This window comes from Zootermopsis nevadensis, unplaced genomic scaffold (genome assembly GCF_977971745.1).
Source record: "Zootermopsis nevadensis isolate Lab colony 2312 unplaced genomic scaffold, Znev_1.0 Znev_ptg000061l, whole genome shotgun sequence".
Taxonomy (NCBI): Eukaryota; Metazoa; Arthropoda; class Insecta; order Blattodea; family Termopsidae; genus Zootermopsis; species Zootermopsis nevadensis.
The window spans coordinates 15,917,242-15,930,652 of NW_028259192.1; the positions used below are offsets into that span (position 1 = coordinate 15,917,242).

General features: G+C 39.9%; 1 protein-coding gene across 5 annotated transcripts in view; it reads right to left on the reverse strand.

The window, feature by feature from the left end:
• Positions 1-13,411, reverse strand: part of svp (COUP transcription factor 2) — a 189,712-nt gene that overhangs the window by 147,380 nt on the left and 28,921 nt on the right. For all 5 annotated transcript variants that reach the window (XR_015532726.1, XR_015532725.1, XM_087340945.1 and 2 more), the window contains exon 2: positions 6,956-7,105. Coding sequence is in view for 3 of the 5 variants with exons in the window: in XM_087340945.1 (XP_087197071.1) it covers positions 6,956-7,105 (150 nt within the window). In the remaining 2 variants the exon portion in view is untranslated. The remainder of the gene's footprint in view (positions 1-6,955; positions 7,106-13,411) is intronic.

The window sequence follows — 13,411 nt, forward strand, 5'->3', positions numbered from 1 at the left end:
AGATGGCGACTGTAACCTCTACAGCCATCCACCCCCTCATCTGCATTATTAAATGCAGTGGGAGACTTTGCGACTGAGGACCATCTTGGCCGTTACGCGTGCAACTTGCCTTGATAAAATTATACTTGCATTTTGCCCTAAATTGCACGGTGTCACGCACTGCATGACCACGAAGCGTGCTTTATTTATCATTAACAATGCATAACGGTCAGTCCTGAAGATGGAGGCAGTACGTTCCCCCCAAACGTTGATACTGGTATCGGCACACAACTTGGAGTGAGGGTGAAGTCACAATTCTTGATAATTGTTAGAGATTCTACAAATTGGAAGTGTATTTCACTTTGAGCTCAGCTGCACAACTAACCCCCAGATAACGTTTCTAGCAAGGCCTCTCAAGACTTCCACCGCGACCGTTACTAGCAGCTCGTAACGGTCGATCACACGCCCAATGTTATGCCCGCTTCTAAAATCTACCACTCAGAAGACCAACATCGACATCTTGAAACCAGTGTAAACCTCAAATATCACATCAATGCTCGTCAATTCGTAACATTTTCAAGAAAGACGGCATTTACTTATTTTGATCATGGGTCAGAAACGCCCGATTTCGCCGTCGTTTCCCCGGCCCCAAGTATGGGAAACCTGGATTACCGTGTAAGACCGTCTGCCAGATTGTAGTGTATTATAGGCCTACACTAGGTTGAAGACGCAAACCAAACACGCATTTCCGCCCATACAATGGACTCTACGTACCGTGACCCCCCCCCCTCCCCTTCCCATCTCACAAGTTACCCGTGGATGGGACCCAACCGGACAAGATTGGTCTCTTCACGCTGTTATGTAGATTAAACATACAAACAGAAGTGGCTTAAGTGTCATGCACATGTATTCCCGTGTCTGTGGGATATGCGATGACAGTGCGTCGTGAAGGGAACCACGGCTTGACAGTTGGTTTCTTTAAAAAGTGGACCTTGACAGTGCATTGATGTCTTGTGTTGCTGCCGTTCATTCTGTTTTAGTGAGAGCAGCAAATAACCTTGCGTGTTGTGTATGTACGCAACAATCTAAACTGAGTTAATGGCAGTCTCCAGGCTATTTATTAATTTGCCTGAGTGAACAAGAAAACTTCATGTTATAATGATCAACCTGTATGAAGAAATGGATCTAGTGATCGGACCTGCACTTCAGTTCCCGAGATGACTTTTGCCCGCTGATTAGCTTCCATATTGTCTATATTATTCATCGGAAAACTGATTGCAGATCCGATCTTACGGAAACTATGGACTGCTGCTATTCTGAAAGAAAAACAGTTGTTCCAAATCTTTCCTGTTGATTTATAAACTGCTACCTGCAGTTATTAGTGACAAAATGGTGGGGAGTTGCTACTTTTGAAATAAGAAACTTCATAATTTTCAATCTTAACCACGCAGGCCTACTTCTAAATCAAACAAGATAGTGTCTTTTTTTAAAAGGGGTTCTCAACCTTTCCCAGATCTGGGGCAACATCCATCTTTTCTTACAGACTAGTGGGCTGCAGAGTTATATATGAGGCAAAAATTTAAAAAACCACGAAAATTTAATTAAGTTTTTACTGTTGCAAAAAGAATCACAAGGGTCTAATAATCTGTAATTTTCTTTAAGGAAATCATTCATTAGTGAGAATTAGACACTCCCATTCTAGTTATATTTTTGCGATTCACACGTGTCCCTGGAAGTCTTCTTCAAGTAGACGCGTCGAGTTTAATTTGACTTATTCATAAAGCTTAGACATAAGCTCAGCCATTTTGTGGTTAGAACACGATCGATTGACACACGAATTATCGATCTTCTACGTTTGTTTCAGATCTGGCAGGAGCGTTTCAAAAGTGTGACGAGAGGAGGCGAAATCCGGGTAGCAACTACAGGTAATAAAACAAATACATAATAAATAATGTCTATTAGTGCTACTGATAATGTACTGACACAATTGTGTATGTCTAAATGTGCCTTGAAATGTATGACATTCCGAAATATTCAATTGGTTAGTTATAAGACGACTTGCACACACCTGAGACCTCGGTATATTGCAAATTCGTCCTGGCACCCAACATTTGGCAAAGTTACCGGTTTGACGTCTTCGAAACGATTTCACTACAATGCGGTTTCGCAATGCGGAGTCTTGGAGGGTGCAATAACCGACACATTGTAGCTACACGAAGCATGAAACCGAAATGTAGTTCTTTAAACGGCGACCCTTGTATCTAGACTGCCTCCACAACACACCGTACACGATGATATGCTTACTACTTGACACCGGGATGGTGTACTATTCAAAAGGTCGCTGGTTCGATTCTGTCCAGTGCTACGAATAATAAAATAAAAGTTTAAGAATAATGACAACCACCTGAAGAAGAGAGTACAGCCATCTCCCGAAACATCAATATACCTCAGACAATGGACAGTACTCAAAATTGTAGACGCTTCTTTATATGAATCAACGATTACCAGAAACCCTTAAAGAATCATGATGAAGTTATGAATTATCTTATTCGAAACGTGTAGCTTTGCGTAGTTAAAGATCACGTTGCTCCCCATTGATCTCCACATAGATTTCAAGGCAATGTCCTTTAGTACCATTTTGTATTCACGTTTTGGTCTAACAAAATGCCTTAGGACTGCAACGCCAAAGTTAAAACAGGCGGTACTGTTGACGTTTTCGCTCGAAGCTGGTTGGCATAAGCTGGAACGTTACATCAGTTGTAAAATCGCGTAATATTTTCACAGCGAAACTTATAACAACAAATACCACATGGGTTAACAGACGTAGGTACAGGCGGGCAGTACCAGACTTCAAAGTGAAGCTGACTCACAATAAAATCGAATTATGGACAGAGTTGGGTTTAATGTTCGCTGTTATGCCTCTCGCTGATCCATCGACACTGCTATAGGCAAAAGGCTGTATGTGTGAATTATATTTTACTGCGGGTTTCTGCGAATAGCTGTATCCAAAGGAAGATGGCTGTCTCTCGGTTTTAGCGCCGTGTAGTCATATATAAATTTCTCGTCTCATAAGTCGTCGCTGCCTCCATCATCAGGGCGGTAGCAAGGACCTCAGAAACGTCGGTAAACTTCTACCACACTACACGGCGCAACAGCCCAGAAGACATCCATCTTCATACTCGCCGCCGTCAGAACCTCATATCAAACTATCGTACATCAAAAAATAGCCAGTTTCGGTTGCTGAATATGTGGTTTATTTCTGCAGAAGACCAAGAAACTTTTGGAAGGCATCCAGCATTTCTCTGAAACTTACTGAACACTTCAGGCTACAATATACCACGCGCTCACATTTCCCCCTTCACCCCGAAAGTACTGCAGCTTTTCATGACAAATTTGTTTGCTTTTAATTTCCTCCCGTGCCCTAGGTGGGAAAATGTGCCCGCCCCTGTACTGAATGATCCCGTATAGCAAAATGTTCTATCGTGTCTGTAACACCACCGGACAGACAGCGGATCCATAGTAGGCTACTACATTCGAGCTTACAGCTACAATATTCAATTTGCTTTAAACGTGAGAGAATAGCAAAGCAAACTGGAAACTCGCGAAGTGCATACAATCAAAAAAGATTAACAAAGCCATAAATATTAATTTAGTTACACAGAAAGAAACAATTTTGAATTCCGATGGTCGTCTTAATAAGTATTTAAATTGTATTCGCGTGTGTTCATGACTATGTTACAATTACGGGCAATTTTTGTAAGCAGGTTACCTACTGTGTTGTATGATTCAGTCCTTATAACAATATTAAATGCGGGTTGCTGACATTTTGCATTAACAAATCTGTAAGAGTTATAATACATACAATGTAAAAATTCGTAATGATGTTCGCTGACAAACTCTTTCAAACCCAAGCGTAACATTTTCTGGATAGTAGCAAACTTGCTTCAAACTCTTTCCGATGACACGATGGTAATCAGCTGATTGCGTACGAGATTTCAATTCAAATGCGGAAGCAATATAGTATGGGAATTAATTTATTGGCTTTCACTCATGTGAATAAAGATGATTTCACTTACACCATTATTCCACTCAAAGACCGACGACTATATCCTGCATAGAGAGGAGGTCAATTGTGAAGAATTCTCCCACGAAGCTTCACAAAGCGTGTTTATGTACACACACACACACACACATACATATATACCGGTCGCTTATGCTTGCTTGCCCTTGCTGGCCAATCCGGTTATTGGTGTGCACTAGGGTTCTCCAACTAGTGGCTCGCAGGACAAATTTGACCCATGAAATGTTACCTTCCCATCCGGGGTCATATTTTTCACGTTTTTATTAAACAAAAATTTCTTATGATACAAAAAATAATACATATATCAGAACGAACCAGGGTTTAACAATTAAAACTATTGCCAGGATTTTATTAAAAATTAATTTAAAGTACATCTTTATTTGAGTCGTTCCGTGTCACAGCTGTAAAATGGAAGTTGCTTTTGTAAGCATGCTTTCAGTTTCGTGCACTAGGACATCTTCGTTGCAAAGGCAAATGGTTTCAGACTCGTTGACCAGGGTTCGTGCTCCATCAGGGGAACTTGTATTTTCCTTTTTCACGGCCAGTAATGGCTGTGAATTATATATACAGTCCTAAAGATATCGATACATAGCCTTTGCCTTACGTCAGATATCAGACTTCAGATTTCCTCTGCTAGTGACCACGAATATTGAAATTTAATCTTATTCAGTTCCACTCAGCTAAAACATCTCTCGTCCTGCCACGTGCATTTATGTTTTCTTCTAAAATGTCTGAATTTGTGAATTGAAAAGAGTGGATTGTATCTGCTTTCTGTGACCGCGCACTTCCATCGGAACAACTGTACAAATGTAAGCTAATTTGCATTCCACCTTAGCCCTTCTATTCAACATACTTTCGTGTTTGCAGTGTTAAAGGCATCTTTGAACTACTACAAGTTCCTTAGATGAGTTAAGTTATTCATTGGTGATTATCACCTTGATGGTGGTGGCAGGAAGCACCTCTGAAACGTCGGTAAAATTCTACCAGACTAAACATTGCCAGTGCTGTCACTGTGTCCCACACTAAATTGGGAGGTATAAGACGGTTCTGTTGCGAAAGTTTTTCAGCGCATGTTTGTTCCACACGTGCGTGTAGTCGTTTAGGCGCCAAGGAAACAACTGCGCTGGGGTCCTTCGCCCATGTACAAGCGCCGATTGTTTTCTCGGAGAAAGGAAGCAAGTTATAAATACTATTTATACAGGCCTAATATTTGTTACTGAAAGCGTAACATTAGTGGGAGAGAGTTGCATGGTTGTATCGGGTGAACGACATACGTACATTAACAGAGTTTGATGTCTAGCAATTGCCTTCATGTTTTCTTGTATGTTTTGCGAGTGACGCAGTGCAAAGGCGTTTAAGAGCAGGCTTTTGCTAACTGATATCTTATCAGTGTGTTGCTACGTACAAGAACAAGTCGATCGTTCATTTTATCTCAGCTGAAACTGCAGGGATTTGAGGCCAAATGTGTCGGTGCTTCAGTAACACATATATTTGGTAGTTGTAATAAGTAAAGAGCTACTTATAACGAAAGGCATTGTCCAATAACTAGTCAGTTGAACATATTGTTAAGGTGTGCTCTTTGGAGGACAATGAATTCCTAAGGCGTTACTCAAGATACATCACGAAGGTCATTATTGCACAAATGTTGATAAAGACATTGTTGAACCTTGGATAATTAATGCACTGTGATCCGAGATCATTGTTGCACAAGTGTTTTAACAATGAACCCCCAAAGATCTCCATTCTTGGGCAACAATGCCCTCCAGTCACGACAGAGGCAGGCATGAACGATTTCATGACGTGTTCTTCGCTCACGCTAGTACGTGGGCATTTGTTTGTTAATGTGGGCCAGTTTCTATTTTGGAAATTAATACAATTCATGCATTATGCAATTATTACGAAAGCCCATATTATTATACGAACATCCTGTGTGGGATGTAAAGAAACGGAGATTGCTGTAGCATCACGGCTGTACTCATCCGACAGAAAAAAAGTTAATTTCGAAAAAGAATAAAAAGACCATTTATTGCGTGCAGGCCTGTATATATATATATATATATATATATATCCCAGGATCACGAATTATTATTTGTATGTGAGGTGGATGACTTTGCTTCTTGTGGCACCCAAACTCATTTTCTTTAGTGTGAGTTTTAGCCAATCATAATTTCATGGCACTTTTATGCAAATAAATTTCAATACATGAACCAGCTGTAAGACCTCGGTCGTTCTGGAACTGTTCATAGCGAATAAAACCAGCTCCAACTGTGCAAATTCATATCTAATGTATCAGAAATTTGTCTTAGTCTGTACTACAACAATAATATATTCCTTTTACAAGCGACAGGGGATTCAATACCGATTACAAATCGCACATCTGTAATCACTAATAGGATGACAGAGAAATGCACTTTATGGCCATTTTTCTGCATGAAAAACAATAACATGCAGTTGTCTGTTTTATGCAATGTGACACGTGTAATCTTGTACATAATGACAGACGTTTCAGAGGAACTTATTGATTACATATTTGTTACCGCCGGGAAATCCGATCTAAAAAAAATATATGTACCCCGAGAAAATGAGAAACATAATGGATACGACACAGTGGATAGTGTGGAAAATGTTTCCGGTTGCAAATCGCACTATTTCTTTTCATTCAACAATAAGGAATGCGAAGTAAATGTTTATATTCGCGGTTTTATTTAAATAGGCGCTGCCAGAAAGGATTTCTATAAAACTCATTTCTTATCAAATCTAGTCAGCATTTTGAAACACAGACTGGTAAGACAATTCCATGGGATTGCAGAGCAGTGCATACGAAAAGCCTGCGATGAGAAGAGACAAGACTAGACGAGCTCCTTCGTGCGTATAAATGAACAGATGAACACTCACCTTCTCTCCTCATGCCCATCTTGAGACACTTCTTGAGCCGACAGTACTGGCACTGATTTCTGTGATGCTGATCGATGGGACAGTTCCTGTTCCCCCGACAAGAGTACGTGAGGTTTCTCCTGACACTCCTTTTGAAGAAGCTCTTGCATCCTGCAACAAGGAACACCCCAATTACACCGGGTTCCAGCCAATGGGGGGTCTACTATAGAGGCGAAGTGCTACGACCTCGATCTGAACTGACAGATGCATCTTACGGATAAAACCCCAAATGAGAAGCACTGTTGGTAAGCAATTTGAGTTCTGTGGTGTCAGATTCTACGGACAACAGACTGTGCTGTGTTACGGAAGATTTAAGGTTCTCACGGCGATGAGTAAGAAGATGGCTGTCTTCTGGACCCTTAAACAGTGTAGTCTGTTAGAAGTTAACCGAAATTTCAGACGTACTTGCTGCCTCATCTTCGGCAATCGGTTGTTCCCTAGAAATGTTGGGTGTAAGTAAAGTTTTCTACCGTTTGAACCATATTCCTTGTCTGCACTTCAATGCCATAATTGTCATTCGAAGATAATGGCTGTTAATCATACTTACATAAAAGCATATCTACATAAAACCAATGCAGGCCTGCAAGTTAGATTTATTCTTTCATCAGACACATCGAAAGTCTGAGGATGGTTATGTTTCTGTAAACACTGCATGGTGAATTTCCTTGGATGGTTTGGGAAGCCCTTGTATAAATCTGGCGCCGAGAGATGAAGTAAGGTCTAAGCCTCTAATCTAGGGTGTTTGTTGAAAACGTATGATCACAATTTCTATCATCTAAACTCTTCGTGAGCACGCCAAGTACAGTCTGTGTACCAGGACCAGTGTTCTGCAATGAAAATTTATACCATATAAAAGATTGCGTATAGCAAATTGTGTTCTGTGGCCTATAGTAGGATGGTTTCACCATAAACGTATAGGAAAACAATTTCTCGTGGGAAGATTTTAACGGAAAACATCTTTTAAAGATATGAAGGAATGGATTAAATTATTTAAATATACAGAAAAATGATTTATAGGATTGAAATGGAATAAAGTTCGAGGTATGGAATATTCGGATAAATTAAAGTAGCAAATTCTATTATTCTGAAACAATCGCATCACCTCGTGCTATGGTCAGTATTTCGACTGTAGAGGTAAGCTGTTAAATTGAGGAAATTACATGACGAAAAACTTATGTGATTACTACGTTTTTCAGTACAATCTGTTAAAAAATATGCTCTTTTAAACAGAAGGAAGTAGGTTGAGTTGGTTGGGTACAATTGAACTTGCTCACGACAGGGTACACTTCCGTGCTGTTTGCATTGCATATCGGTATAATACTTCCAGGTTGCACTGGTAGTTTTTACATTATTCTCGACGTGCGGGGATCGGCTACCTGCACATCTCAGGTACAAACCTGCTGATGATAATCAACTTCAAGGGTTCGGCGTGTTCGTGTTCTGTAATTCTGAGATCACTTCTAAACGCAGAGGCCGAATTGGTTCTGCACGAGTGGGTGGGCATTTATTAATTAATAACTGGACAAAGCTCTTCCTATAAACTCACGGTATTGAAATAACTGCAGTTCATAAGAAACAATGAGACTTGAAACTCAAAATACGCTTTCCAGATACAGAATATGTAGCTCTGAAACGAAATATTGCGACACATCAAAACTTTTGAATGCACATCTCTATTATGGAAGTACACCAGTCTGTTAAGTATGCGAATTATAAACACACCCGAAAAGTTGCCTCAGCTTGGCATATACATAAAAGGCAGATCTGATAATAGTAGGCCGTATATGATTCAATCAACGAGACGCTGAGAAAATTTGAAGCCACCCATAACCTCAAACACTTCAGCTGTTGACCTATGTTACACGTAATGTTTTCACTGTAACATCACTCTTTTCAGTAAATGCCTAGCTCCTTGTATGAAAATAAATAAAGAATCATATTACAATGTCTATTTAAACACACACAAAAGAATAGAACTTGCGTAATCGCAAATTCAACAAGAAGTAGACAAACATAGCTGCTTGTTCTGTCAGGTGGCTGTCGTCTGAATACAAATGTCATTTACTGATATTTCAAAACACTTGTGTTTGTTAACCAGAAGAATTTTCTCGTACGTTTTGCATTTGTGCAATGACCTCTTAAATAGATATATTATTCAGAAAACAGGATCGTCTACAGTAAATTTCTTTAATAGGAAACTGTTTTTTATGCATAAAACACCAATTAACTAAGCAACGAACCAGCAAAGACCATTTGGAAGTTAAGTCGTGATAGAATTTACTTGTGAACCGATTATTATGTAGTTTAACGTACTTCCATCCATTGCACTTTGTGTGTAATACGGAATTAGCCGTGCACTACGGTCTGATGCTTGCTACGTCATCCTCTAAGCCAAAAGTACAGCATGTTCCACAAATTTTAAACTAATATAGGATCCGCAAATGAGTCAGAATCCTCGTTATCGAATCACCAATAATCTCCAAGAGGAGTGACGGTGAAATTTTCTTCGCTAAGCCACAACGACCCTTTAACGAGCGCACTCAGGATTGTCGCCTGTTGTTACTACTGAAAGCCAGTAGCCATAGCATACGATAAAATAATTACATAAGAATAAATATTGTTAACTAAAATATATTACATTACCGCAACCAGCATTAGAAACGTATACAAGACAGGTAAATGCAAGTACAACACGAAAATCCAAAGACCACGATTTCCACAGAAAGAATTAACAATACGTATGGTACAAAATAACAGTCTTTGGACCTAATATGCACGCCTCTTACTTTGAAAGCCTTCAGTTTGTTGTAGATACATATTACATGAATAAAAGCTTATTTAGATTTTCAAGTGAACGACAAGTCTCAATTAATATTCTCTGTGCGCGTTAGCTGACTGACTGACTGCAGAATTGCAGCGTTAAGTATAACTATTCAGAGACTGGAGCCGAGTCTAAAAATGCGTTAAGCTTTTACTTAACGCCCCTTACACTTCGTGACGTGGTGCTTACATGTCTTCGTACAAGAAACTTCATTAAAATCCGACACCCTTCAAGTGTTCTAATGGACGTGACGAGAAATAGTTCAAACAATTTTGTACTGGTATAAGATTGGGTTTTAAAATGTTCGTTGTTAAAAACATGCAGGGAAATCTGTAGATTCACTGAATCTACCTGTAGTTCCACGAGCACAGAAGCGCAATAATAAATCATTGTTTGTTGTTCCTGAATTCCCACCGGGGGTGCGCGAGTTTTGTCTCCGTCCTGTAGGCAAAGTTCTGATCTGTCCGCGTGCGATTACCGAGTCCGAAAAATCGTGATCCATTATGGAAGCCAGGCGAGAACGTGAGAGGAACAAAAGACGATCACGAGAGCAATCTAGATGTAGCTTATTTGCTGCTGGTGGTGCACTCTCGGAGGGCCAGAAGCGCATCTTCAGAAATGACACAACGACCTAACTCTCATCACTAACGAGATACCATCATATTTGCAAACAAGCAAATTCGGTAAATAACCCCCTGACCGACGGATCCTACACATCCTTCGAAAGGTTATTGATCTCGTATGCAATATTCGCCACCGTCTTTACCTTATTATCAAAGTGTTACGTACTTAATAGACAATCTGTTACATGAACTCCTTCCTGTGGCTCCTTGCACGGGTCGTTTCAAATGATTTTATCTTAGTTCGTTCATGAAAACCGTTAAGGCATTAGGTATGAATTTTAGGATAAGGGCCCGGCCTACCAAGTCACAGATATCGGTATAAATCTGTTGGCTACATAAGTTGCTGTTCTAAACTAATGATGAGGCTAAAACGCGTCATTGTCCAATTCAATGTACGACCCCGCGTTTACATCCAGGAACCAGGCAGCGGAACTATGGATTACAAGGAAGGAACAGTGTCTGTAGGCCTGCTGGCCGAATTCTGTAGAAGTGTAACGGGGTTACTTCATTGAGCAGAATCTTTCGTTAGCTGCTAATAGGTATTCAATCTGACCAGGAAATAATCAGCATTTTATTAAACAAGATGATTCCTGAGCGCGTTCACTAGGGCGCACCACTGGACTCTGGTTCGTTTAAGTACAGTCCCAGCACTTTAAGACGCATTTTAATATTATCCTATAATCAGCACTTTGGTCTCTTAAGCTCCCTTACCTTTAGGTTTTCCGACAAAACGTTGCCATACATTTATAAGCTCCCCCATGCGTTCTGCATTTCCTCCCATCTCAAACTTCTTAACTTGGTGGAGATACAAAATATGAAGCTCTCATTATGCAGCTTCCCTGTTCGTCGAATCAATCCCCCCCCCCTCTCTCTCTCTCAGGTTCAAATACTCACCTTTGCACCACACACAAACACCCAAGGTCAGTGTGTTTCCCTTGGTGAGACATCCATACAAGATGGCAGACAAAATTATAGGTAAGATTTCAGAAGATCTTCAGGGTTGTTTCGCAGTGTAGTCTGGTAGCAATTTACCGACGTTTCAGAGTTACTTGCTGCCTATATCATCAGGGCGATTGCCACAGCGTTCAGACTTAACCCCCACCATCCGCCGTAGAAATGTATTCACTTGGTACTGGGATCTCTTCACGGCCTTGAACCTGCCGATGCGTGAACTTATACCATACTTCTATTTTGCGTTGAGGACTAGATGTGTAGCGTTTTATTTGCATACCCTAAGTAGGCTATCATGACGCGGTGTTAGACGGAAATTGAATTTTATATGCAACATGCGCTCTGCAAGCTCGCACCTAATGACTGACGCGATGTTCGTAATTAATGCTTTAGTTCCTGTTGGGCATGATTCATAAACAGTATTTCACGATCCCTCCGGCATTAAGTCGTAGCGATACAATAAACAAAATTAAGTGTTGTGTCTGTAAGACGTAGGTCTAATATCTCCTCAGCACGTAATTACAGTCACGTGCAATTAATTTAAGTCATATCAAATAAGATGAAACTGGTGTTAATTTTGCGAAAACAAAAATGCAAGCATATAAGTCAAAACTTATTTGCCCATCACTGCTGACTCAAGAAAGTATTTGTCAGTACGCTACTCCGGTGGTCCAAGTCTATAATGGTTGGAGGGCCAAGAGAATCTTTCTGGCACTATCTTTAAAACTTAAAAGCTAATTTTCGCTATGTTCACAAATACCTCTTCAGAAATTACAAATTACCATAACATATGCTCAAATATAAATTTCATTAAAATGTGCGTAAATTACTCTTTTACCTGAAAACTTACATTTAGAGGAAGACTTTGAAGTCAATATGTGTGACATTTGTAAATAAAGTAGGAGACGAGTTGAAAATCACGATTTTTTAATTGTATGGCTTAAGAAAATAAATTAAATTCTAGCAACAAATTAAAAAAAAATTGCGGGCCTGGTTAGACATGGCCTCGGGCCGTAGATTGGACTATGATGCTCTACGTCATGAAAATACTTTTATACCATACCTCATGCTGAAATATACAGCTAAACCTTTCGTCAACAGCGTCTACCTTGGCTGTGTTTGCGATATTAACTAAATTAGCCATAATTACATCTGGCCTCGTCTGATACAGACCCAAATGGTTGTCTTCCTCGGTGTAAACAGCGTGTAGCCTCACAAATTCCCACGTTCCCCTCATATTTTTACAGTTCGTTCAGTAAGCTTATGGAATTATCGAGAGCGCTTCAGCTTAGAAGTGTTAATTTATTTTAACTTAGGCCTAAAGCCTTTTTGTCCGATAAACATAATTGCCTGGATGTCTCTGAGCTAGTATATTTTTTTTAAAAAATATTGATATGGCATTTTAAAGAAATGGTATACTATTAGACGCCATTCAATTGTATTTAATTTCCTAGTGTCAATAACAACAATAAAACGAAAGCACTACATGCATATAAAATTTCCCCCACTGAATGACATCGTTCTTTTCAAGCATTTTACAATGTGGCATCATTTACATGCACCGCCACAAAGTTCTCTGTTATCAACACCCACCACACGGATTTCGTCCCAAATTTTTAGGTTCACGCAGAAACACAGCATTTTATAAGGCAAGATAACGACGTAACGACATATGCTGCTCTTGCGCGAATGTGACTCCGTGATACGACAGGAACAAGAGCTTTGTTCATGAAGAAGAGAGAATATTGTGGTATATTATTAGTACCGTCGGCGGGAGGGGGGGGGGGGGCTCAAGTGGGACGACCTGAACAAAAGGGAGCGCGGTGCTGATCTTACGATAATGGTAGGTCATTCAATAGCATATTGTGAATCTGATGACCTCAGCTTATTTCAGTATCAGCCTTTTTAACCCCTTTCTTCCTTCCTACCACCTTTCAAATGGGCAATTTATAATATTGTAAACTTTATTTCAATCAAAAAAATCACGGCTTGCTTCATCCTGCTTTCCATTGAGTAACAGAA